This window comes from Anopheles merus, chromosome 2L, assembly GCF_017562075.2.
Source record: "Anopheles merus strain MAF chromosome 2L, AmerM5.1, whole genome shotgun sequence".
NCBI classification, from domain to species: Eukaryota; Metazoa; Arthropoda; class Insecta; order Diptera; family Culicidae; genus Anopheles; species Anopheles merus.
The window spans coordinates 35,102,427-35,130,024 of NC_054083.1; the positions used below are offsets into that span (position 1 = coordinate 35,102,427).

Below are 27,598 nucleotides of genomic sequence, written 5' to 3' on the forward strand. Positions count from 1 at the left end.
CCATAATTATGCAGCAAATATTAAGTTCCAACTAATAGTGCACACATACACACCACCCCGAATCCACCACCCACCGAAAGTGTGCCATTTCGTGTGCCCTCCCACACCCAATGCCCCGTCCCCCCAATCCCCTCGCCCAAACAAACAAACAAATGCACCACACCTGATTAGGAAGTCATGGTCACTTCGGCACCCTTCGGAGCACACCTTCCACTCTTTAAGGGCAAACCGCGTACGCACACACACGAAAACCCCGCGCCGTTTGTCCAGCAGCCTACCAATGCAAAATGTTTGCTCAGATGCGTGGGATTACATTGGCCAAGGGCCACACGGTGGCAGGGAAAAAGGGTACGGCCTGCATAGAGAGAAAACCGCTGACCCATCGGCGGTATGCAAATCGTTTGGCAACAAAAAAAAAATAAGGCGACTCGGTTGCGTACCTCAAGGTCGTGCCCGGGTCTTACCATTAGTGGATGGGATGGGAAGAAAGCATCAATAATGTGGTATGATGTAGTAAGCGTGTGTGTGTGTGCGTACTACTGTTCGATTAGGAGGAGGAGGAGCGAAAAAAAAGCAATAATAAATATTAATTAATAAGCGACCATGTCCAACATTCTGCCAGCATATGATTTTCTCTCCATCGAGTAGTACACACTTTACCTCCATTCGCCTCAGTGCCAACCACAAAATGGCACGAGCATGAGAAAACACTCTTCTCCCCGCCGGTGGTTCACTATTTCCCTCACTAAACGCACATCAAATTTGTCATTGGCCTAGCCACAAACGCACGGCGTGTTGCAAGAACAATGCAGAACCACTGCAACAGCCGCCGCCGCCACCCATTAACTTGCCAGCATAAGTGCAGCTGCAACACTGCACCCACCGATGAAGAAGCTACCCAACCACGCCGCTCACGCATCATCATCATCATCATTATTATTATCATCGACATGATGCGGCAACAGTATAAACACCCAAAATGCAGTAATGTGTACGCACGATCGTTGCAACCGTGTGCTGGCGGAAAATGACGCTGCGGCCAATTGAGCCAAAGCGTCACGTGTATGCATGTGCGTACACACTTGCGTTAATATGCGTTTATGGAAAATCACACCAACGGATACCGGCGCGCACAGCAACAATGCAGGCGGATGGGAAAGGCAAACGCATCGATAGCTGTCCGTCAAAAGAATGGACACAGCAGCATCGACGTCTTTTTTTGTTACTTAGATACTGATGGAAAATTGCACACCACCCACCAAACCCCTTCGTGTCGTTTGTGGAAGAACGCGAAAAGAAGGTTCCCGATAGTTAAGGGTTCGTCTCCTACTCGTCTACTGCCAGTAATGATCACTTTGAGCCGCCACAGCGTCGACCTATCAAATCATTCACCTCCACCTTCCCTTTCATTATCCACTGTGCATAGGGAAAAAGGGGATTGTGAGGAGGGCACACATTGAATCCACCGAAAAACACCATGCGTCCGCTTCCTTCCCATGTATAACGACTGACTGTACATCGACTCGGTACGCTCCCCACTACCGCGCCAAACAGAGGGAGTGACATCGCGGGTGCGATAACGCTAGGCCCCTTCCCTCCTGCTAAGAATAATGCTGCATCTGTGCATGCACGTATATAAGCACACCGGATAACCGTTGCTCGTCAGTCAGTTCTCAAACGCCTTCAGTACAGCGGCCAAGCAAAGCCACTCGTGGAAGTGATCTAACGCTTCGTTTCTGTTGCGCCAACAAAAAAAAACCAAAGCACCTTATCTTATTCTACAATGGCATCGTTCAAAGTAGTAAGTTTTTTTGCTGTGAAGTGTACAAGTGTAGTTTCGTGTGTATAGAAATGATTTCAAAACGTGAATATAAGTTATTTAGAACAATATAAAAGATAGCAATAGTTTTGAACATTACAACGGGAGTGTGTTTGATTGTGGCAAGGGTTCGTCGCTTACTGTTTTGCCAACCAGCTTGCGGGGTCGTTGTAGTCTTTTGTGCAGAATTTTGCCATTTTCTGCGAATTTTGCCATATTCTGCTAATTTTGCCATTAACGAGGTTTTCAAATGCTTTAAAGTGTTATAAGCATATAAGAAGATGTGTTGGCATAATCTTGACATCTCCAAAGCACAAAGATTCGTTTTTTCGAATTGAAAAACTAGACTGATCAATCGTTACGATCAGTCAGATGATTGTAATACTAAGATTGTTTTTATAAGCAAAAGTGATTTCTATACAAAAATCATTCTTTTGAGCTTCACACCCCATAGGATAGCCCTTTTAAGTGTAGATATTCTCATTTAAAACTAAATCTCTAGTAAAATAGCTTCTTATGAGGTTCGTCGCTTCCTTTTGCATCTCATCGCATTGAAGTCTTTCGTTTAAACTTAATGCAAACAAGTAATTTTCAGTAATTTAGACAAGGCATTGTTTTGAATCGATTGCTTCGCATTCAAATTGCATTCTTCTCTCATTTCTTTCACAAAAGATAAAAAATCACAAACATTTTACCAAAACCAACCATAAAACCGCTCATTCGTTCCTCCCACCCACCCAGACCCTGTTCTTCGCCCTCGTCGCCCTCGTTGCGATCGTGTCGGCCATCCCTGCCCCGCAGCAACCGGCCGCTGCCCGGCAACCGATCGAGCCGCGCCCTGCAGCGGCCGCCGAAGCAGCGGACGAGCTGGAGGCCGGCGCCGACGACAAGGATCTGAAGGGGGCTTCCTCCTTCGGCTACGGCTACTACGGCGGCTACCCGGGATACTACGGATACGGCTATCCCGGCTACTCCTACAGCTATGGATGGGGTCGTGAGTTACCGGACACAGTGTCGGCGGCGGGATCGTATTAACGTTGGCTCTTTTTGCTCTCTTTTCCTCTCCCAACAGGCTACCCGTACTACCGCTACGGAGGACTGTACGGTGGATACTGGTACTAGAGTGTGCTAGCCCAGAGCTCGCCCCTTTAGTTAGCCCATTGCCATCATACGCACCCGGATAAGCGAACGCAACGCATGGAACTTCTATCTCACCGACAACATCAAACCTTTAGTCTGTAGGATCATCGTCCACCTGAACCCTTCCATCACTGATCTTCCCCCCTTTCAGGCCGATTACTGTTCGTGTCGGTCCATCTTGTTTTCCCCGCCGTTCTTTCGATCACAAACTTGACTCAAACACTTTATTTAAGCAATAGCAAATAGTTTTCCACTTCTTTTTTTTCCTGTTTTGTTCTGGACGCCAACGTGTCCAGGGGTTTTTTTTCTTCAACAATTTGCCCAAATACCGTTTCCGTCGGCGGTAAGCCGTTCCGTCGTTTCGGTACACATAGTTCATCTTTTCTGTGTTCTATCGTTCTATTTATGAAGCAAAGCAAACACAAAAAAAACCAAAACGCTGCCGTTCGATTAACGAAACAAGCAAAACAACAAAGTAAAAAAAACTGGAAACTTTTGTATATAATGGTTATCCTTTTTTTCTAATAAAAAGAGCATAAACAGTACTCACAGTGTTTCTATTATTCAATTAACCTCCAATCCATGTAAGGAATAAAAAAAAACATTGATAATATCACATTTTTTATAACGGCGTTTATCATGCCTCGTTAACATATTTTACCATTACATTCGAAGCAGTTCCTCAACCGCCATTTAAAAATTCCCTCCCCCAAACAGATCCAAATGCTCATCCCTAGCAACCCAATTAAACGTAACGGAACTCGTCTAATTAAACTCTACTCAAGCAAGAGAAAAAACAACTTCCAGCTAACGGAAAACATACGTGCCAAACAGCAGCCAGCATCCCTTTAGAACGATCACCAAACTGATCGTCCGCTTGATTACGTGGAACGGGGAACAAAACACCAGAACCGTTGCTCCGTGCAAAAATGCAACCACAATTTGTTGAGTCAATTTTCGTGCCTCTCGTACCCATTTACCGAGAGTTTTCCACGCACACTCTCCCGCAATTTGCCCTAATTGCGCACACTCCATAATTGCCCGCCGAACCGTAAGATGCTGTCGTAAAAGTGAGCACTTAAAGTGCACAAAACATTCGGAAAATTTTAACAAACTCCTTATAATTCGTTCGTATTACGATTAAAATTTGCTACCTCCAAGTGTCAATACAATTAGTCTCGGTATGTGTAACAGAGACGCGTGGCATTTGCGTGGCCGCTTTAACGCACGGTGTTGTGACGCACCATGCACTAAACGTACCCACCAAACGGGGCATCATCATTTACATACAACATTGTCAGGTACGCGGGGAGTGCAAGAGTGGCCCGATAGTGAACAATTCATTACCAATTCTACACCCATCACGCTAATACGCCTTACGCATGGTCACCGTAGAGCTAGTGCCGGTGTTTGCTAGTTGTGCTAATTAGGGCGTCTAATTCGACGAGCGCTCTGCGTTCCATGCCAGGTGCATATATAGCTGCAGCAGAAGGCACCCCTTGGATGATTTTTGTTTGCTGTTGTGTGAAGCTTGTTACCTAATCGGAGGGGCAGCGCAATCGTTGCAGCTAAGCTGCCGTGTTGACCGTTATTGGCGCGCGGTCAAGTTCGGTCCAAAGTGAGGTCAAGTTTGTGCTGCAATATGTAAGAAAGGAATAAATTAATAAATGTACTTTGAAAAGGGTTAAATGTAGATTTAAAATTACCTTAATTTAACTTTCCTCATGATTAACACGCATAATCGAGCATCTTGTCTCGTCGTGACGATAATTTCGAAAACGTATTGATCTAGGCAGAAGAAAGTAATTAGAATATTGACATTTCTACCAACAAATACGTTAATATATCGATAAATGATGAATAAATTAAACAAAAATCAATCACTAAATAAGTCATCAGTAAAAAAACAGTCCAAAGTCGTTGCCGTTACGTATATTTGCTCGTGGATTTTCATGAAACGCTAACGATTTATTTACTACAACGGAGCGAGGGCAGAGAAGAGTGCACGACTGGTGATAACATGGTTGTGCACTTCTTCTCTGCACGCCACACACACGCGTCCGCCGCGTTTTCAAACGGCAGCTCTCCTATATTGGTCGGTCTAAATAGTTCAGATAAGTTTAATAAAGCCTCCCGGATTGTAGAGGATTCGCTCTATAAACCCCTCCGAAATTCAATACAATTCATTTAACGTTTTATTATTGTTTTTGTATCATTTTGCACGATCATTCGCCTAAGACACGCTAACGCTAATAAGTTCTCGTTCTAGTTCAGATGTAATATATAAGTATGTTATATCTGCTATGGTTTTAATCCATCCTTTACTGTGTGGATAATAGACTACTGATAAAGCCTACGCTACACCGCTTGCTGGATGTACATTGATGTAAATATAATGCTTATTTCTCCCCTTTCCCGTTTACTATAGTACTCCACCATTTGACTAATATGCGAGTTGCCACTTCGTCTGCCGATAACGGACGATAACAAAAAGCGTAGGCGTGTGTGTCTATGTATGTTAAGTTATTGAAATGCTTTGCAAGCGTACAGTTTTTTTAGACGTTCATTTCTTCCCTGCTTTTCCCATCCAATTAGTTCAACAATAACAATAACAATAAATCTCACAATTGGAAAAGTAACTTAAACCGATACCGATCTACTGCTGCACCGTGCACAACAACCAGGACAATGATCCGTGTATCGGTTCCATCGGAAGCAGCTTTCCCAAGGGGGGGGCCAAACGGCCTTACGGAGTTAGAGTAGGCACACACGTTTCACAGTAAAGTCCAATCGAGTTCAGTCAGTTCACGTTCCCATTTTCTCCCCACCCACACAACACCACAAACGCGCGCCCCTTAAAGTTCGACAGTTTTATAAACTTAACGAAAACAACCTACGCGCTTAACTATCGCTCGTGATTCGATGCTAGTAAGAAAAACAGGTCGCCCGTCAATGGGAATGATTGATTGGATTTCGTTTGCGTACGGAAGTAATTTCCAATTGCACTTTTTCTTCAGGTATAGAGTGGTGTCTTGTTTTGCACGCAGCCACTATTCACCGGGGTTTTGAGGTGAAAAAAAGCAAGCCAAAGGAAAAACCGTTTGAAAAACAACAAACACCCACACACTTCCTAACAACCTTAACTTAAGCGTAGCAAAACATGAGTTCCATTGGAGCAAAGGAGCTCCCCTTTTTCTAACAGTAAGAAGTCGCTTTTGCGCAATTAAGTCTAGATCTTGGTAACCAAACCCTCCAGATTCAGCTCCGGCGGCAAGTCAATCTCCTCCAGGTTGATTTCGCTGTACTTGAACAGCACGACCAGCGGGCTGACGAGCTCCTCGTCCATCATGTACGTGTCGGATTCGCGCTGCTCCGAGCGCAGGTTCAGCTGCTGCGTGAGCTTCTCAATGAAGGCCGGCCGGATCTGGTTCTCGCAATCGTCCGTCTTGTACGATTTGATGATCTACAATGATAAGTTCGCAACAAAACAATCAAAAACATGCCCACAATAGCCTCATATCAATGCTCGATCGCTCGATCCTCCTTTACCTTCAACACCTGCGCGGTCGACAGGGCCGTGCTGAGCTCCAGCAGCGTATGCACGTCCTCCTCCGTCTTGCGGGCCTGCAGTATCGACGAGATCTGGTTGAGCGGCAGGAACGGTTTCATCACGTCCGGGCCCATCTTCATCTTGCGCACCCAGTCGTCCAGGCAGCCCATATTGTACCGCAGCTTCATGCCCGTCTTCCACATGCACAGGTCGCCGCGCAGCATCAGATTGTTCACCGACACGGCGCAGATGTAGTGCATCAGCTGCTTGAAGATCTGCTCGATGTAGCATCCCTCCAGCCCGAAGCTGCTCAGATGGTTGTACACGCAGCCGAGCTGCTGCACCAGCAGCTCCGGCTCGGACCGGCCCTGCTCGGGCGAAATGTCCAGCGACATCGTGCGCCGGCTCTTGCCCCGCGCCGTCTCGTCGTGGTGCAGTATGGCGGGCACAATGTACTGCTTCAGGCTTTCCTGCACCTGCCGGATCAGCACACTGTGCATCGAGATGATCGTTTCGTGGATGACCTGCCGATACTCGGCCAGGTCAAAGTTTTTCAGCTGCTGCGCGTTCTGCACGTCCGTGTTGTACTTCATGTAGTCTTTGTAGCCGCCGAACTGTTTCATTAGATTGTGTAGCCTGCAAAATGGAAGGTTTGAAGGGGATTATTCAAGGAAATTGTGTTGTAAAAGACTTTTCCTCAGTAGAACGACACTTACGTGAGCGTATTTGCGAGCCACATGACGCGCACCTCCACCGAGTTCGCGCCCCGGTACAGCCGCTTGATCATCTGCACGAAGCGCGTCAGCAGCGACCGCACGAGCTGATCCATGTTGACTAGATCCGTGTACCGGATGCACATAAACACTACGTACGCGGGCAGGCTCGGCGCAAGCGTCACAGCGACCCGCGGCTTCAGGTCCGTCACCAGCCGCTGCATAATCTTGCTCTCGTCCTCCTGCCGGTACTTCAGTATGCCCTGGGACGACTGCGTCTGCTTCTTCACCACCGCCACCATGCTGTGGAACTCGTCGTTCATCAGGATGGAATCGTTCAGCCCGTGATCGCGCAACCGGTTCGACAGGATGTTGTTCTTCTTCAGCAGCTCATTGTTCTTGGCCAGCAGCTCGTTCAGCTGCTCCTGCAGCTCCACGTACGCCGCCGTCGACTTCTTCAGCTCGTGCCGCAGATACTGCTCATTCTGCCGCACCGTCTCCAGGTCCACCTCCTCCCCGACCTGCTCCACGCGCTGCTGCAGTATCGCCTGCAGCTCCCCGTTCTCCGTCCGCAACCCGTCGATGATGCGATTGTTCTCGACGAGCGTTTCGTTGTTCGCGTCGGTGATGGCGCGCAGCTCCGACTCGAGCTGCCGGTTGACCAGCTTCTGCGCCTGGAACGCTTCCATCAGCTCGCCCTCGTCGTGTATCCGCAGGCTCGTTTCGGCCCCGTTTGCCGTTTGGCCGAGCGAGCGCAGCGATTGGCTCTGCTGCGCCAGGACGGCCTTCAGCGAGATGCACTCCTCCCGGCGGCGCTTCAGCTCCTCCTGCAGCGCCCCGTACTGGGCGTCCATTTCGCGCGACTCGACGCCGCGCTTGATGCTGTTGCGCAGCAGGTTGTAGTCCTGGCGCAGCTTCTCGTTCTCAACCTCCAGCTCGGACGCACGGATCGAGTCTTCCGTGCTGAAGGTGGAGGATTTCTTCAGCCGGGCGAGCTCCTTCCGCAGCTGCTCGCTCTTGGACTTTTCCTCCTCGAACAGTTTGCGCATGCGCAGTATGATGGCCGTTTGGTCTTTCTCGGGCGACTCGCCTACAGTCGAATCCGAAGGGTCTGCGGTGGTTGGAAAAAAGGCGAGGGAAAGAAAGCAAAAATTGAATGTGGAATTTTCTTCTTGATTTAAAATTAGGTTAGTGCAATTAATAGCGTTAGTAGGACATAGATAACTGTAAGTGACTGCTAGTACTATTAGTTTTGTAACAGTTTCGTATATTAAAAAAGACACATTAGTTGCAATAACTTTGATAAGTGGGTTAATGTTACGTAAGGACAGTGAATTAAAGCTCAGATTGTTAAGCTATGATACTCTTATTTAAGGCCATAACGGTTCTTCTTATGAACAAAAATACATACTCATAAAAGTATTACATTACATGTTAACAGTGTTGTCGGAATTGTTAACATTAATCGCGATAAAAATATGTTTATCACGTGGAAATGGATAAATTGCTGCACAAATTTCACTCAAAACGCATCATCGTCGTCATGATAAATGAACTTGCAATAGATTTAAGCTCTAAAAGCTACCCAAATTGTTATAAAGTGCCAGCACACAGTTGACAAATGACATTTAATAGAAAAATGTTTTGCTATTGTATGGTAATATGATGATCCCTAACATGATCGTTGCTGGTTCAAAAATAAGCTAGCATTGGCAAGTTTTATGATTTTAACTACTATTTTCAACATAGAGTTTGACATTTTATGATTGAAATTACTGCAATACGCCATTGAAATTCACACTATAAACTGATTTTTTGCCGAAATTTAAAAACAATAATATTATTTGAATACTTTTTTCATAAAATTAAACATCTACACTAGTGTTGGGTAATTCTGATTCAGATTCATAAAGCTGAAAGAATCTTTGAAATAATTCACTGAATCTGAATCTCGGTAAGAAAGATCCTTGAATCTCAAAGATTCATGAATTTCTAGGGATTCATGAATCTCCAAAGATTCGTAGAGCTTGATCTTCTTATTACTCTTGTTATTGGCTTTACAACCTACGTGGGCTATACCAGCCTGCACCGACTTTCGAGACTTCTTGTCAAGTACCACGCTGCCGGATAATTTGTTTCACTACAGAGAGACGATCGATGCGAGGCTTCAACCCACGACGGGCATGTTATTAAGTCGTGCGAGTTAACCACACTGCAATGAGATCGCGCAAATTCAATATTTTAGCAATCATACATCTCTAAAGATGCTTGAATCGCTGGAGACTTACGAATTCATCATAAATCTTTGAAGATCCTTGGTGATTATTTCATCTTTAAATATGTATGAATCTTTAGATATTCGAATCACTTATCGCTCTAAATTCATATGAATAAATCTCAACAAAAGATTCAAGAAATCCAACACGAATCCATACCGATCTTCCAAATCAAGTTTTTTGTTTTTTTAAATAGACCAATTGATATAGAGTTTTTAGAGTTAATGACACGGTTGGCACACTATCTCTTTTGCACGGGAAGTTAACCTTTTTGTTGCGCTGTTGATAAAAATGTCCCTTAAATTAACGTTATGTGAAGAGAGGTGTATTCTATACCATCAAGCTAATCTGGCAATCCAATTGGATCCACTTTGATTACCCGATTGGATTCTTAATTAGGCTGTCCATTGAAGGCGCCATAGAATCCAATCCCCACCAAATTAAATTCGCTAAAGGGACAGCTTTATCGCCAGCGTAACCAAACGTGTGCCAAGTCCTTTTCTATTCCGGTATCTCGAGTGCTTTTCCAATTTTATATCTTAAGGAAAAAAACGGTTTTAAATTGTTACCCCCAAATGTCAAGGAAACCAAAATAAACTGTACAAACATTTATCTAGCCCTTCAAGCAATTATCAGCAAGTATGCGATTAGAGAATTTTCAATGGCACACTTTTTAGAACCTTTGTCAGTCATTATGTTGCGATCTTCAGATAAAGGGAGAAACCATTTTAAAATAGACGATTAACATACGAACGGTATCAAACCGAACGTAAAGGGAATTAGTTTTTAGAACCTAAAAAAGTTCTTCATTTAAGCTTAGTTTTACTCTGATGAATAAAACATTTAAATTTGAAGTGGTAAAATGGAAATAAAATTAAAGATCCTTGATGACGTCCAGGACGAAACGTTCAATCAATTAAATGAAAATGAGCTTTGCCGTTAAGCACTCAGCGTGATGTGCGTGTGTGTGTGTGTCTGCATGCATTGCTTAGCTAGTTGAGCAAAAAAGGGTGTTAATTCCAGTGCAACGTTCTCCTTCCATTGCGTGCGATTAGTATGGATTAGCAGCAGCATCCAACCGGTACCACCAGTTCCACCAGAACTGCCTCCTGCCCCTCACAACTGGCGCCTTTCTCACCTTTCAGCATACCGATCGCATCGGGCGGCGTCCGGTACACCCGCTCGTAATCCACGAACGGATGTCGTTTCTCCTCCCTGCGTGACTCACCATGACTAGCGACAATTGTACTACTAACGCTATAATTACTACCAACAGAACCACCGCCGCTGCGGTGACTCCCCCGACCAGCGCTTCCCCCACCAGCGCCACCTGCGTCACCTTCGTATGGATGGGGCGAGGCACGCCGAATGTCCAGCGTGTTCCGCCCGGACGTGTAGCCGTAGTCCTCCTCGTTCGTGCTGGACGCATTGCTGACGGAGCGTGAATGAGTTTTCAGCTCATGCGAGTCCGCCATAATGCGCTGCAGCCGGCGCACCTCCTGCCGCAGCGCGACATTCTCGTTCTCCAGCACGTCCTTGTCCTTCACCGTGCGCTGGTAGGCGGCATGAATCTCCTCCGTGTCCGCCTGCGACACCAACCGCGCCTGTTCGATCTGCGTGACGGCCGTGATCTCCGTCACCTCGCGCCGCACCTTCGCCAGCTCCTGCTCGAACGCGTCCCGCTCCCGGGCCCGGTCCTCCTCCTCGCGCTGCTTCTCCTCGAGCAGCTGCATCTTCTCGTCCCGCTCGCCCTCGAGCTGGCGGATCGACAGCATCAGCTTTTCGTCCTTCTGCACCAGCTGCAGCTGCAGCAGCTTCAGCTCACCCTCCAGCCGCTTCATGCCGTCCAGCTTCTGGCGCATCTCGACCACCTCCACGTTTTGCTTCTTCAGCGCGGCGTTTTCCTTCGACAGTACGTCGTGCCGCTGCTGCAGCTCGATGATCTTGTTCTCCAGCCCCTTGTACATCTTCTGGATGTGGGCGACGGTGCGCGCCTCCGCCTTCAGCTTCTTGAACGCGCGCCGGGCCAGGAACCGCCGCACCGCGGCCTGACACTTGATAATGTGGTCCAACCGTGCCCGGTACCGTCGGCGGGCCAGGTAACCGCGGCAGAAGCGCTGCACCTCGGTCGCCTTGTAGTTGTCGAGCACTGCGCGAAACTTGCGCCGGGCCATGAAGCCGCGGGCACGCGTTTGCAGCCCCAGTATGGCTGTGCGGATCTGCACATACTTCTTGCGCTGCAGCCAGCCGCGCGTGTACCGCTGGATGATGATGGCGGCACGGTTTTTGCGCAGATTATCCGCGCGTCTAAAACAAAGGCAAACGTGCATTAAAACACAACCCATTGAAATGAAATTAAAACGCTCATACTTTCTGGCCAGCATTCCGCGCGCGTGGCGCTGCAGTCCCAGTGCCGTCTGCTTTAACCGCAGGTACCGGCGCCGACAGACGAACCGCCGGATCAGCGACTGCACCACGATGATGTGCTTCTTGCGCGTGTCGCTGCGCACCTGCTCCAGGTAAGCGACCTGCCCGGCACGGAAAAAGATCTGCGTATTGCCCAGCCGGTACTTGTCCTCGTCCAGCAGCCAGTTGCGCACGATGTTCGTGCAGGTGGCCTTCACGTGCCAGTCCACGATCTGGGCCCGCTTGCACAGCAGCCTGTAGCGTTCGTAAAAGTCCTCGTACTTCCAGCGGGACGGGAAGCCGGCGGCCGATATGCGGACCGTTTCGAGCACGCCGCAGGCCCGCAGCTGCTGCACGATCTTGGGTGCTTCCCATTTGAACGGTGCTTTGTCGTCGTTGGGCTGGAAAAGCGAGACGAAAATGAAGGGTTTAGAGGTGATTGAAGATTGGAGCGTTGGAAGAAGGTACTGATCTTACCTTAATACAGCGCACATAGTGGGGCGTCGTGTTGTGCAGTGTCGTTATCAGCTGTGTCAAGCTCTCGCGGAACTGCGAACCGACCGTTTTTCGCTGCTGCTTCTGAGTCATCGGCTGCGTGTAGGGAGCAAAGTTTGTTAGACAAAAATGAATTTAAATTTTAACGCAGTTCTCTACACCATTTTGATTCTTTTACCAATCGCTTCAACTCTTAAATGAGATGATGAATCGACGCCACACAGTTAGAGCAATACGACTCGAGACATACTTCCAACAGAAACTAACCTTTTTCTTCTTATCCACCGACTGCCACGTTCAGCACGGGACGACAACAAGCGAGGGGAAAGACAAGCGCATTAGAGTGTGTTGCGTGTGTGTGTGTCACACAAGACATTGTACAACAATTACACAAAATACAACATAAAGCAATGAAATGTATGACAAAAAGCATGAAACGAAACAAAAAAAAAACAAACAAAATCAAACTCAAGCTCCAACAGCTCCGGACACCTTACCTGCGTTCTTGCCGCACTAACCATAATCTTCACCCCAGCCGCCGGTGCGGTCTTCGCATCCCCGTCGCCACCACCCTCCTCCTGCGCTACCATCAACCGCTGGCAGAGCCGCATCCCGGACGCTTTCAGCACGCTCACCAGCTCCCGCGAAACCGTGTCCCGGTTCTTCTCGAGAAAGCCGCGCGACTCGTACTGCACCGTGTCGGAGAAGTGTTTGATCAGGAACGCGCTCGTGCCGAACCGGGGCCGGTCGAAGTGCGGATACTTGCCGCACTTTTCCATCAGCTTGCCGACCCACGATTCGTCGCTGCCCCGCGGCATCCGGCACTCCTCGTCCAGCAGGTCCAGTATGCCGAGCTTCGACTCGATCAGATCGATGCACGGCTGGTTGTCGTAGAAGTCAATCATCTTCCACTCGATGCCCTCGCGCAGGTACTGCTCCTGCTCGAGCTTAAACACGTGCTGATTAAACTGCTGCTGCAGCTTCTCGTTCGCGTAGTTGATGCAGAACTGCTCGAACGAGTTGACGTCGAACGTTTCGAAGCCGTAGATGTCGAGCACACCTGCAAAATGGATGGAAGATGTTTTAGTGTGCTCTCCAACCGGGTTCGAATCGCCCAGCCAACCCAGCTCACCTATGAAGCAACAGTTTTGCTTCTTGCTGCCCGCCAAATTGCGATTAATCTTCTGCACAATGTGCTGAAACAGCTCCGCGTAGATGTGCTTCGCCAGTGCGTCCCGCGTCGCCTCGGCCGTCTGCTTGTTCATCGGTATCAGCACGCTGTCGTTCATCGACTCGATCTGGCGCGTCACGAGCCACTTGCGCAGCTCGCCCCTATCCAGCTGCAGAATGTCGCAGGCAACGTTCAGATGCAAATCGTTGCTCGCTATCGAGCACGCCTCACTGTCCACCTCGGACGTTTGGCTCTTCTGCCGGTGGTTAAACACCACATTCCCCAGATGCAGCACCGACGCGACCACCTTCATAATGTCCCCAATCTCCGCATCATCAAACCCGAGCGTCTTGAGCGCACCCAGCGTATCCTCAAACTGATCCCTATCCGACAGCTTGCTAATGTTCGGCGACTGGCCCTGGTTGAGGAAGTGAAACTTGTCCTGATGGTCCAGCATCAGCTCGGGCCACTGCTCCCGCCCAGCACACAGCTGGTAGAAGATGTGATAGTTCCGTTCGCCCGGTGCCTGAAAGCAGACGCGCGACTTCTCCAGCAGATACGTCTGCATCGTACCGCCCGTCAGCGCCATCGAATGGTTGTTCAGGAACAGCAGCTTGGTGAACTTCCCGAACCGGGAGCTGTTGTCGTTGCGCGTCGTCTTCGCATTACCGATCGCCTCCATGATCGGGCTGCTCGCCAGCACTTTCTTCTCGATCTGCGTCTCCGACTCGCTGCCACCGACGGCGGCAAAGTAGCGCATCGCGTACTTCGCCGAAACCGTCTTGCCCGCACCGGACTCGCCACTCACGATGATGCTGATGTCACACTTTTCCCGCTCCAGCTTGGCGTACGCTTCCTCCGACACGGCGAAGATGTGCGGCTCCAGCTCGCCCATCGCATGGCCCCGGTAGGCGCGGATCAGGTCGGGCCCGTACAGGGGCAGCTCGGCGTACGGGTTGATCGCAACGAGCACGATGCCGCAGTAGGTGTAGATCGCCTGCCGGTCACAGAACCGCACCTCGAGATTGTACAGCACGTCCGGCTCGTGCAGGTAGGACAGGGCGGTGAGATCATTCTGCCCGATCAGGATGGTAGGGTTGCGGAGGGGAGGCAGATCGGCCGGGGTTTTCAGTGGGACCGTGTGCTCTACGCCACGGTCGGTGACTAGCTTGAGCTGTTTGTCGTCCTGCTTGTAGTCCTGGGCGACGACGGCGCCTTCCCAAACCGTCTCCGGGTGAGGTATCCAGACCCGGGCATCCTGGAGAAAAGGGTTTAAAGAAGGAAAGAATTCTAGTTAAATCTGTTGCAATTCTTTGAAGATGTATTGGTATCATTTAGAGTATCTTTCATGCGTGTTTGACACACATTACAATAGATGGCGCTGTCGATCGCGTAGTAATACAGTACTACTACAGTCATACTACAGTTTGTTTTACACAATGCTATACTTCGCCACAAGAACTATAAAAGTTCTAGGCATTGCTTAATCATTTTATGGACTTGTTGTGTTGAAACATTTTAACGACAACAAATGATAAATGGTCGTAGAATTGTTCTATCACTAGAGGATTGGACTGCCTTATAAGACAAATAATCGACAATATTGTAAAAGGATTTCACGGATAATTAAACAAAGATGCAATTTAGATACTAGGTTTGAGATCGCTGCGACCCAAAATTCTAATGGTACACAAATTGGCTCCTGCAAAGTAAGGACATTTGTAGTATGAGCTATCTAATATCCAGCTAAGTAGATAAAATAAGACTGTCCGCAACAATAGAGGTAGAGTAGAGGGCTCAATTTGAGGTGCCAAAGTGATGTGCAACGTTCGCCGTAATGGCTAGGATTAAACAGAACAATGGAAGAAGTATCAATGGATACTCCTGGAGCAGGCCTTACCTAGAAGCAGATATAACGCATGATAAGTAAGTTTGTAAGTAGAGCACTGTATGAGGTCGTTTGCTTTGCTACGAGGTCCTACGCGAAGATTTCGTACGATCATTGATCGTTGTCTTAGTCAAGGCTAAAGACTATTATGTTCAGCAAGTTTCTAAATCTTGAAGATTTTAGAAACTGTCAAATCTACTCAAGTACCATTCTTACTACTTCAGTACGTTCCCGCCAAGACCTCGGAAGAGGCAACCAGGCGAAAAGGCTATCACAAGGCATCTGAGGGATTCCAAAATTATTTTAGGTTTAACAAATATACCTTAAATGGTTAACCCACATGATACACCTTCTATTTGGCGTTGCGACCTCCCGATCATGCCGGTCTATATATAGGCTTTCGATACTTATTCAAAAACACGCAGCCAGATAGTCAGTCCTAGCTACGGGACGACGGTCCATATAAGGCTTAAACCCATGACAGGCATGTTATTCAGTCGTAAGAGAAGATTTGATAAATATGAAGGATCTAAAAATTCTAATTACTTATTGCTGGTCATTCTAGTCTTGTAGTCTTGTCAATCTTACTTCAACCTGCTCATCACTTATAAAAAAAGCAGACGACATATATCCAAATTGTAGAAGACCAAATTTCAATAAACATACTCGGTAGCAAAACCCATCTATAAGCTTTTTCACGTTGAAATACGCTACCACGACTCCGGTCCTATCGTATCAGTTTTCCCGGGCGACGGTCGTAATCACCGTGAAGCTCGAAATCATTGATCCGTTGCCCGTATATGCCCTTCGCGAAAGGTCTGGCTAGCAGATACAGCAGCCACAGGGCGTCCGTCCGTCCACTTACTGTGCCGTTGCCTTCGCCATGCTTGACTAATATCCAGTGTCCGGAGAATCAGTCCACGGACGTGGTCGTGCCAGCCGATGCAAAAACAACTAGCGACAACTACGCCTCACGAACGGCGTCTCCAAAACGGCGTCCGCGCGAGGAATTTGTCACGTCTGGCGTGCAGCAGAGAGACTGTAGTGTAAAAAAAAGCATGGCAGTGTACAGGCTTTCCCCGCTACTGTTCTAACCTTTTTCTTCCACCGGTCCAAAACAGGCCGAACAAAAATTGTGGAAAGAAAGAAACGGAAGTATAAGTGTATGTAATTACCCTATCCACCTCACCCCCCCTCCCCGTGGATGACCAACGGAACAAACTGCTTTTGCTGGATCGAAAACAGCCGATGGATTCGGTGAACTGTGCAAATGCTGCTTTGAAGCTCCGATTACAAATGCTACTTTACTGTCCCCGCTCCGCCTCGCAGCAGTGTGTACTAAGCGTAAAGAATCTCGTAAGAACTCCGACAAGGCAAAGGCACTAATTCTCGGCCCTCTGCTTGAGAGAGGGATTGAATTTCACCAACGCCCTGGCATATATCATAAGCCAAGGAAAGTGTGCACAATGGGCTTTCATACCACACGGTGAGAAGCGCACAAGCCGTACCAGTATGGATTACGTCGTCTCTGGGAGGCGATGTACTGCTGCCGCTGCTGCATACTGGACACGGGCTAATGTCAGTTTTAGTGCGAATCGATAACCAAAATTGCCCGTAAATGTTACTTCTTATAGGTCATTACTGTTTTTAAATGGGAAATAAACAAGTAACGTTAGGAGGTTTTACGTATGAAAACACGTTTTTTGTGTTTTTGTGTTCAAAAAATGAATGTTTTAATAGATTCATTGCCTAATATTTCAATACTTTAATGCATTCCTGTACATAAACCCCAAAAAGAAACATTATGACATTACAACATTACTTTTAATACGTCGAAAGCAGTAAAATTGAAAGCTCCAACTGATTATCGGTTATGGATATGGTTATGGTTTCCCCCCTCGGAAGAGAGAACAACAAAACCTTGCGCCAGCGCCTTGCAGTCTAATGGGGAATTCAGTGGAAGTGCATTGCCTCTCACAATATCGCAATGGGAAAATGGGAGGAAATTCACTCTCACTGAACATTCACTCTCAGCAAGGGCAAAGGACGAGGACCTGAGAGCAAACCGAGAACAAACACGCGTTGCATCCTCGAAAGGATAACACGCTAACCTCGATGATATCGATCTATCTCAGCAGCCGTTCAAATGGGAGAGAATGCGAGAGATCCCAATGTCAAGTTCATGGCTATCCATTAATGATGACGCACCGTGGCACCCTGTGACGTCTCCATCCTCCATCCAGCCGATGGGGATATGAAGCGCGAAAATGAAAAAGCCAACATCAATAAAAATGGATGGCATAGAGATTAAATTTTAAACCACCAACCAAACAAGCTTTAGCGCGATTGGATGGGAAAAATACGTCCAATAAAAGTGGGTTGATTATCTTGCCTCACTTCTGCTGATTGCGTTTTGCTTATCCCCTTCCAAATATCGTTTACCCTATGACCCTCAAAAGACTGTGTGAATGTAGGTTTGTTGTTCCTTATTTGCTCTTCTAAACAGCCATCCATCTGCCACGACAGCACAGCAATCACCTTACTTCAAAGCCTGCAAATACAGCTCACCCAACCCCCAGAAGCAGTGGGTTGTACTGAGTGTACCGGCTATTTACTCACTGATAGCGTGCAATCGTTACGTCAGACGAGTGTGCTGCAGCCGGAGTAGTAGAGCTTTACTCATCTCATGTGTATGTAGTGCTGATAAAAACGGAGAGAAAAAAAGTGTGTGATACCGTGGATGGCCCAACAAGGCAGCAGCAGCAACAACACACAGCAGGTGAGATGGCTGTGTACACGACCAACGCACATATGGTTTTCGGTGCGATAAGAATGCTTTTTTGAGTGTAAAAATATAGGGGGCCTATAGTATACTACAGGCAGGTGTAAATTGAATGAGTTTAGTGCTTCAAAAGTACACGTTTATTGGTGTAGAAAGATCGACTTCAACAAACGGCATATTTTGCGAAGTTGCATTCTTCTCTACATTCTTTAAAATATTAAGAGAGTAACAGAACATTCGGCAATTACAATAAACTGCAAAAAATACATGTCCAATTCCAATAATTCATATTAAATTCTACTTGTATTCTTAGAGACGGCAAGAACGAACGAGAACAATACATTTCGTTCAGATTCAGCAAGTGGATGAACGAACAGGGTTAAGAAAATTAGACTACTGCAGATTGTTCGTTCATCTGCAATCGGTTTAAAAAGGTTCGTCGAAATGACCAGAAAATAGAACGATGAACTGCGAGGGTGCATTTTACGAGCTGTGTAATTCCCTATAGCAGGTATGTCAAACTGGCGGCCCGCGGGCCGCATGCGGCCCTCGTCAATGCTGAATGCGGCCCGCGAGAATATTTTTAGAATTGCTAAATGCACTGCAAACCAAAAAACTGTTATTACTATTTGTCTAATTGTAAAAAATTTTCCAGAGAAGAACAATCATTTTGATGGTATATTTTTCGAATCTAACATGAATGTAACCATAACATCTCATAAACTTATGCTGCACAATCGTACAGAACAATTGAAACCCTTAAGAAAAATTGATTTGAATGCAAACTCATTATGTTTCGATGAAATTCTGAATATTAGCACAATGTTGTGTACACTCGATTGCACATTCTATGGAAAAATATGGAAAAATAGATTTGCGTCAACCTTCTACAAACGAAAAAGGAATGAAATACTTTCATACACACACTTGGAATCTTCGCAACAACTAGTGCTGGATTGTCAGAATCGTCATTTTTGATCTTAGCTATTCTGACTCCTGATCCGTCCAAATCAAACCACAGTTCCGTTCGGTGCCGACCGAAGCTTATAGAGCCGTTTAATGCCATTCGGAACCATTGGAGTCATCGGTTGTCGCACGGAGCGGCTAATCTGCAGTGAGAAATGGATCTGGTCGGTCCTACCGAATTTGACCATGCCCCAATTACCCGAATTTGACCAATTATGCCCCCGAGTGCCGAGTTAAGGATTCATTGGGCTCCGAAATTCTTTTTCGAACGAATTTGCACGGCTCCGACCTTAGAATGTTACATTTTTGATGTTCGATTAAAGCCACTTCTGTTTTATTCATAATCATGCCACCATAAATGTTAATAAAAATGATTGTAGCCAAGTTGGAATTATGTGTACCCCACATTCTACAAAACGAATTAATGTACTTTCCAACCTCCCCAAAAATCAAAACCAAAATGATATGATTACGCTTAAGCCATGAGTATTTAGATTAAGGATTAAAATAATCGAAATGCCGAAGTCCTGCGATGTATAGCTTATTTCCATAGATTAGCTCACACAGTCCACTACCTCAATTCGCGAATCATCTCCCTTCAAGTGTCAAAAAACGAATCTTTGTCAGATAAAATTATCGTAATTTAAAAAAATTATTTGTAAAATACGGGTTCTTGGAACTTGGAAATTAGCAAAAATTATGTTTAAACACGTTTTATTACAATTTTTCTCTTGATCTGTCAAAAAATTGCAGGCAAATATATTTGTTATTCATCCAGCGATGGATAGCTTGGATGGCTTGAAAATGATTCGCCTCGCGAAAAAGATACCTTAGTGAAAAAGTGTGGTTGGACGATATTTTCTAACAGAACTACCGTGTTAGAACGCGACTAATGAAAAATGTCGTATTTTAATAATAAGGATAAAAAATGCATGTGACTTTAAAAGTACATTAAACTATTTTTCGAAATAAAAAAGTGCACAATGAAAAATAACACAGCAAATTTGTAAATAGGAAACTATTCCAGATTTGAAGCGAGGAGTACAAAAAGTCAATTTGTTTAACAATAATGATTTTAAACAGTATTTTATATAAATATTGAGGTATAGTTTTTATTCTCACATTTGCGGCCCGCGAATCACTGAAAATCTGTACTTGCGGCCCTCTGATGAAATGAGTTTGACACAGCTGCCCTATAGAAACAAAACCCAGCATGACAAAATAGAACAGAAGAATACATATGACCGGTGCAGAATAACGATAGCTACTCGTTCTATTCTATTAGAAGAATTGCATAGTTCGTTTACATACTTTTAAAATATTATCCTTCGTTCGTTTATGTGCTTCAAATAAGAAAAGAATTCCAATTAGAGATTCAGTATACAATTACATGGCTAATTAGAAAAGCTTGGAAACTGTTAATTACAGGGTTTTCCATTCCAATTAACAACTGTCCACAGTCAACTAGCAATCCTCGATTTGAAAAACACGATTGTCTACCACTTACAAACAAGTCAAGCCGTTTTTGGTACACTGTCCATTTCAATTTCACAATTGTCGTCTTCGAAAACACACGTCAGATGCGGCACGGGTTGTTTTGGTTTTGGCTGGAACGTGTATCACTTGTGTATAAGAATTGAACCATGCTGTAAACAGGTCTTGATTGAATATGAGAATATGGAAAAGTTGAGCAATATGGACATGCTAAGCAGTTTTATCATTTGGTTTTAGTTATTATTGGAGCGTTACAGTTGTTAAGTTATTTTGGGACGTTGTAATTTTTTTTTCATTTGCTACCAGTAAAAGCACTGATTAATGTACAAATTTTTGCATTGTATTAAAAATTAAAATATAGATAAAACTGCCTAACATGTCCATGTTGCTCAGCTTTCCCAACTTCAAGTGATACACGTTCCAGCCAAAACCAAAACAACCCGTGCCGCATCTGACGTGTGTTTTCGAAGACGACAATTGTGAAATTGAAATGGACAGTGTACCAAAAACGGCTTGACTTGTTTGTAAGTGGTAGACAATCGTGTTTTTCAAATCGAGGATTGCTAGTTGACTGTGGACAGTTGTTAATTAGAATAGCTTGGAAACTGTTATAAGGTTCCAACGGGCTGTCAGAAAGGTTTTTTTTGCAGCGAAATAACAGAAATAAAAGGGGTAAAGTCACATAAATTATGGCAATAGCGATAAAAATATAGGTGAAAGAGGCATCTAGAGGTCCAACATCTCATGCGAGCAACAACAAGAGTAGCGATTAAATACACAAACGTTAATGTATATGATAATTTGAAAAGAATGTTGTTTGACGCATCCACATTCTCTGTAGAACGATTTTTTCTTGTTCGCTTATTAAGTGATAGTGCCAGTTTCTAATACCAAAACAATGAACACAGTACTTAATATACCATCTTAAACTATCCTTATACTATCTCAAAATTTATTTCCGTTATTCTTGTTGTTTTCTTGTTCACTTTTTGGTTTTGTTGTTTTTCTCAAAAAATTTATTGTTTTTGATGATTTTGTTTAGTTGCTTCACTAGTGTGTAAGCAAATCAGTTAGTTTGATGTGTTAGTCTAGTTATGTGTTATTGTATTTTGTTGAAGTATGATTTCATTATTTTAGCAGGGTTCATATATCAACAATTTACGCATTGTTTTTATTTTATTTAGTGATTGTTTTCCTCATTTCCTTTTCTTATTTCCTTTATTTATTTAGTTTAATATGTAGATATTTTCTACTTTTATTGTGTATCTGTGTTCCCAGAGCTATCACCATGTATTAGATATTAAATATTTCCAAACAAGTCATCATCAACGATACAAATCTTCCCTACTTATGCTTAGGCCCATTTGCTCAGCGCTCATAATCGCTACACTACACTACTACATGGTTGACATCAAAAACAACATTGTGTTGGCACAACAACACTGTAAATTATTCCATTTTTTCTTTCTTTTTCATTCCCCCAATTCCACACCGAACATAAAAATGGTAAACGTGATGAAGTATTTAAGATAATCAACAGACAGCTCATCCACATATTTCTGCAACGAAACAAACACACCAAACAATGTTGAAACACTGTCGAAGCATTTGCACTATTTTGAGACGCTCTCTCTCTAGTGCAGATGATGCTGCTGCTAGTGGTGGAGGCTAGATATTGCACATACCTTTCCCATACCGGAGCCATCCGGGGGGTGCATTATCATGCAATCCGGCCTGCAATCGCCTCGCCGTCCAACCGAAGCAAAGCCAAGGACAGGTCGCGGAGCAGCAGCAGCAGCAGCAGCAGACACAGATCGGGGTTATGGGTTATGGTCGTTGCACTCGAAAGGCCCAACACACCTTCCAGCGATGATTGCAGAACGATTTCACGATCGTGCTACTACTATCTCCCCACCAACAGCAATTTGACCCCAGCACCCGTTTGTTGTGTCTTGTGGCGTTGGTCGTTTTCCATCTATTATTCCACCCTCTCGTGCAATCGTCAGTCTTTTGCCACCGTACATGCGATTGCGACAGTGGCGGAGGCTCCACTGTCGTTCTGCCGGAACAAAGGCCGATCGTTTCACGCACACAAACGTCTGGAGCCTCTGCACCCACTTTAAGAGTCTCTTCTTTCTCCTCTCAGTGGGAGGGTACTTTAAATTGCTGGAAAGGTAGTGGAGAACCATTTCTTTCTCCAGCCCCCCCGAAGACAGCAGAGAGCTCTTTAAAAGCCCCAACCGTCGTGTACTTTCCATTCACGATCAAATGATCGGAACACGCGCGTACCAACCCCAAACCGAATGCGGCGATCATTGCTGGAAGAAAGTTCTTCATTGGGTGCATAAATTGGGCTTAAGGTGGACCTTTTTTTCTCTCTCTCAACAAAGTCTCACCATCCACCCACCTTTGTGCACTTTGTTGTGGTATAAACACAGCACCTAATCCGAAGTAAGTGGGTCACAGTGCTTCTCACATTCTAGGCTGGCTGGAGTGACCCGCTTTTACTGGCACGATGGGCTGAGTTGGGGTCGTCGTTACCTGTGGTGTCGCGACCGTGAAGATTTGATAAGGGTTAGGGTTACCCACTGCCAGCTCAGCTCGCGGCAAAGGTTAAACTCAGCTGGGCACGGAAGTGCGAGGAAGTGTACAATTTATTAAGTGTTGGTTCCCATCACTGTTTCGGAAAATGAAACCCGTTACTAATGAAGCTTAATCAGTGCTGTGCTTTTGAGAGGTTTGCTAGTAATTCATATGTCGGTTTAGAGCGTCAGGTCAAACGTTAATCATAAAAATAATGTTAAATTATGATTTTGCGATAATTTGATGTAAATTATTAAAAGATCTTTACAACTGACATTAATAAATATTTTTGAATGTTAATAAACAACATTGAACATTTTAAAATTACATTTTCAGCAATAAATTTCAACAAAAACCTTAGAAATTTACTAGCTTAGGCAGTTTTTTATTTTATATTTGTTTGACCTATTAGTTTACCACAAAAGGATCACAATTTACAGCTACGCCATGTAATTTAGTTAAAAAAGTTAACAGACTTTCAGTCGGATGAAATCGTAAAACATACAAACTTACAAAACAGAACCTTACAAATGTGGCAGAAAATGAGCTACTTGAACAATTTATATTATTTAGCTCACTGTCGAGCATGAACTGGATGTGGAAAATAATCTTTTATTTGAAGTAATCAAAATATGTCAAACCTACAAAAAGTTTCCTCTTTTATTTTATGTTGGTTGTATAATTCTATTAAAACAACTTCAAAAATAATTAAAATAAACTGCTTATAAAATTAAATTAAATTTAAATAAATATAAAAATAAACACCTGAGAAGTAAATTACACTTGTGCATCCAAAACGACAAAGCAATTATTGATGGAAGTAATTACTAAGCCATGCACTTCAACCCACCTACCATCGACCGTTCCCAGCAGAACAGTCCATTCGTTCCACTTGACACTTTGCTTTGCTTGCGCTGTAGGCACTTACATTTCGAATCAGTTATCAGCTGACGGCAAGCAGGCGGTTAGTCATCGCTCACACGCCACGCAAGCATCTTGGAAACTGATAAAACAACCCGCACCATACTAACAGACTGTATGCGAGACACAGTGAAGCCTTCACGAAAGTGTCACTCAAGAGCTTACAAGGGAAAGAGAGAGAGAGAGACAGCCGAATCGCTTGGCGGAGAAGTTCATTGCCAATTCTTTCCAGGTGATAATTGCCTTCCACTTCATCTTTTTCCTCCATGTTTTTTTTTTGCTTTCTAATTTACTTCGATTCTAATACCCCGTTAACGATCGTGTGAGCGATACAACCGCCAGAAGATGCGGCGTGAAAGAAAATTGGGAAGAGGGAACTTCTGAGCAATAAATGGCTACATTAATGGAACGAACAACCAGCTGTGTGGCCTTCGATAACAGACTTGGGCCTTCCAAAGGGCCAATTATACTCCAGTTGCCGGTTGCTGCTCCAAATAGAGACATTTTGTGTTGAGGGAGGGCTCGAATCCAAGCCTCATTTCACGCAGGGTGTCTTATTATCAAATGTAGAAACTAGGTTAAGGGTCGGTACGGTTTTTTCGGGGAGGCGGATGGGTGGACCACGTTATCGTTTTCACACGAAATATAGCAATTTATTGCTGCTCGGAGGTGTCAAGGTTCGGGTATGTGCAGCTATGTGCGCTTTGCTACCAATTTAATTTTCAAGACGCAATTCATATAATACTAAAAAATATATATCTTAGTTCTTAAAGGAAGTAGCAACTACAGGTTATTCCCAAGATGCACCATTAACGATTGGCTTTGAAGATATCGTGTAGCTCGAATATCCACGTAAGTTGAATGAATCTATGAAACATCTGGTACCGGGGACATCGTAGACTATCTATATATGTATCAGGTTGCTGCAGCTGAATCAGTTTTGCAACTAAAAATATAATTTTCCCAACTTCAGGTTGCTATTTTATTTTCTAAAAAAACGACATTTCCAGAACCGGTTGAGTTAATGGACTTTCAATATATAATGTTCTATAATCCAAGCAATATTTAAAAAAATAAAAGTTCAAAGATTTGTTTAATCAAAACATGAGAAAATCTTAAAATGTGGCACGATCTGATGATCAATACAAAGCCAATCGACGATGTATGATCATTTGTATGAAATGCTTACCCAAAATTGAACGCCCCGATTTATGCATACTTTTACATACAAACAAATTAGGGACAATTGGTCCGAGTTGGTTCGGCAGACAGTTAACGGACTGGTTATCAATCATTTACTATCACCTTGTTGAAGAAAGATAGATAAAATTCGTCAAGGCTTCCCCAAATGTTATTGATGGCCTAATCAACAGTCAAACGTTGTACTAATAAGTCCCCGAACAAGAAAAAAGAAGCTTTATTTTAAGTTTGACTTAAATTTTAACTTCCAGCATTGACTAATCGGCAACGATTGATCAAGAGCAGATGGATCCAATTGGATGCTGAAAGTATAATTGAGAATCTAACAAGAGTATAATTAAGAAACTAATACAATCGATCAATCCAAGAATGCCGGGCAACCGATTTTTCCCCTTCCTCAATCATTAGTTTTCCACTAACCCTTCAGATACACGGGGCAATGACACATTACCTCTCAATCGTCTTCAGCGACTAGACAAAATAGTCAGCACAAAAAAAAACGTTCCGAAGACACTTCGGCCACGTACGGCCAAGAAACTGGTGGAGGTGGCGGTGTCTCCTCCTTCACCACACACACACACGCGGAGTCGAATACGAGACGAAAAAAAGCACCGTTTTCCGGATGTGTCATTGGACCGTTTTCTCGCCGTTTCCTCTCTTTCGCAGTAACGTTACGACCAAACGACAAACTGGAGGCGAAATGGTTGCCTCCAGTGCACACTTGGACCATCATTCTACAGGCCCGAAAGAGGCGCACATAACAAGGTACACACCTCAGAAAGGAAAAGCCCCACCAAGGGCCGCGGCATTGCGAACGCGTAAAGAACACGACGAAACCCTACAAGCGCGCGACCGCTTGGGCCCCCGTCGGGTTTCTTGGGCTCCACCGTACCTACTAAGCAAACGCACCCAAATGAAGAATTAATAGTTAATAATGCAGTACAGCGAGTTCGGCGGACTCGGCTGCGCTTACCTTTACGTACAACTCCACCGACGACATGGCGAGTTTGTGTTGCTAGCTCTGCTCTGTGAGCTTTTGTTCTATCCGTGGAGGGAGGCTTTTGCTCCGATTTCGGCTTCCAAAAGGTGCGAAGTTCCAATACTCGACCCTAATTCCACCAGCACCACCACCTCCACGTACGTATGTATGTGTGTGTGTGAGATGCCGGGTGAGAAGGGGGGGGGGTCTAACTCTCGATTCTAACGCTTATGCTATGGTCGCCGCGCGTCGTCGTGTGACGTCACAGCAGTGAACAACATCTTGGCAACGCTTCCTTTCCATAGCCATCTTTGACAGCAATAACAACAACAACCATAACACAATTCACTCTCACGCACTCGTTACCTGGAACCTCCACCACCAACAAACAATCTGTATCTCACGCGGGTCACGCCACACACACACACACACTGTTGGATCTCTTTCTCCAGCTTTGCTTACGTCGTGCGAAAATTGCGATAAATGCGTTTGGTGGCTTTCGGTGAGGAAGCCTCACATATCCCCGCTTCCCTCTGCACCCTACCCCTCTTTCCACAAACGCACCTGTACAAATGCAAGCACACACTAACACGCAAACAGACGGAAGGCGCGTTCGCTTTTCACGTGCTTTTTCTCACTGGGTCACAACGGTTGGCTGAGATCGATAGTGAATGCGGTGGTTTGCACAAGGGGGTGATTGGGAGGGGTGGAAAATGGGTTCCCAAAAGGGGGTGGTATTTTTTTTTTTTATCGCCCAGCCTTCGGGCCACCTTTACTACACACGTTTACCCGCTCGATGCACATGGAGTGGCACGAGGACGGCGGGGAAGGGCACCTGCGATCGGTAAGGCGGGGGGGAGCGGGGCACGCAACGCTTTGTTTGGGCATAACCTTTCTCACCGCATGGCTGTGCAGCGAGGCTACACACACACACACGCGCACACACACGCACAGCGAGCCCAGCAACGAACTTTAAATGTGCAGCTTCAGCGCAATAAAAGACACTTTAATTTCAAACTCTCGTTCCCGTTTCTTCGTTTCCACCAAACACGAGGAGCACATCGGTAGGTTTCTTAACTTTCTTAAATGCGGTAGAACTTAAAGCCGACGATGACGACGACGGTGGAGGTCGATCGGCCGCCTGTAAACGAACGACGTACGTCCGCGCGCTACGGAAGGCGAGAGAGAACAAACAAACAGGTTCTTCCTTCGCCC

The 27,598-nt window shown here is 45.3% G+C and overlaps 2 protein-coding genes across 6 annotated transcripts; one reads left to right on the forward strand and one right to left on the reverse strand.

The window, feature by feature from the left end:
- The first annotated feature begins 1,647 nt into the window (after positions 1-1,647).
- Positions 1,648-3,444, forward strand: LOC121594389 (homeobox protein Hox-D1). Of its 2 annotated transcripts, none has more exons than XM_041917585.1 (3): positions 1,648-1,801; positions 2,561-2,813; positions 2,892-3,444. In XM_041917585.1, the coding sequence occupies exons 1-3, from the start codon at positions 1,784-1,786 to the stop codon at positions 2,939-2,941; spliced, it is 321 nt and encodes a 106-aa protein (XP_041773519.1). In that variant the 5' UTR covers positions 1,648-1,783; the 3' UTR covers positions 2,942-3,444. The 2 variants fall into 2 exon arrangements, with proteins under 2 accessions (XP_041773519.1, XP_041773520.1); XM_041917586.1 differs by having other exon boundaries at positions 2,561-2,810.
- Positions 3,445-4,884: 1,440 nt separating this feature from the next.
- Positions 4,885-27,598, reverse strand: LOC121592041 (unconventional myosin-Va). 4 transcript variants are annotated; one of them, XM_041913256.1, is made up of 10 exons: positions 26,378-27,598; positions 13,532-14,828; positions 12,897-13,459; positions 12,667-12,687; positions 12,382-12,495; positions 11,869-12,305; positions 10,637-11,805; positions 7,226-8,333; positions 6,509-7,145; positions 4,885-6,422 (listed from the first exon to the last, which is right to left on the reverse strand). In XM_041913256.1, the coding sequence occupies exons 1-10, from the start codon at positions 26,402-26,404 to the stop codon at positions 6,189-6,191; spliced, it is 5,607 nt and encodes a 1,868-aa protein (XP_041769190.1). In that variant the 5' UTR covers positions 26,405-27,598; the 3' UTR covers positions 4,885-6,188. The 4 variants fall into 4 exon arrangements, with proteins under 4 accessions (XP_041769190.1, XP_041769193.1, XP_041769194.1 ...); XM_041913259.1 differs by having other exon boundaries at positions 12,918-13,459; positions 26,378-27,597; XM_041913260.1 differs by having other exon boundaries at positions 10,838-11,805; positions 26,378-27,597.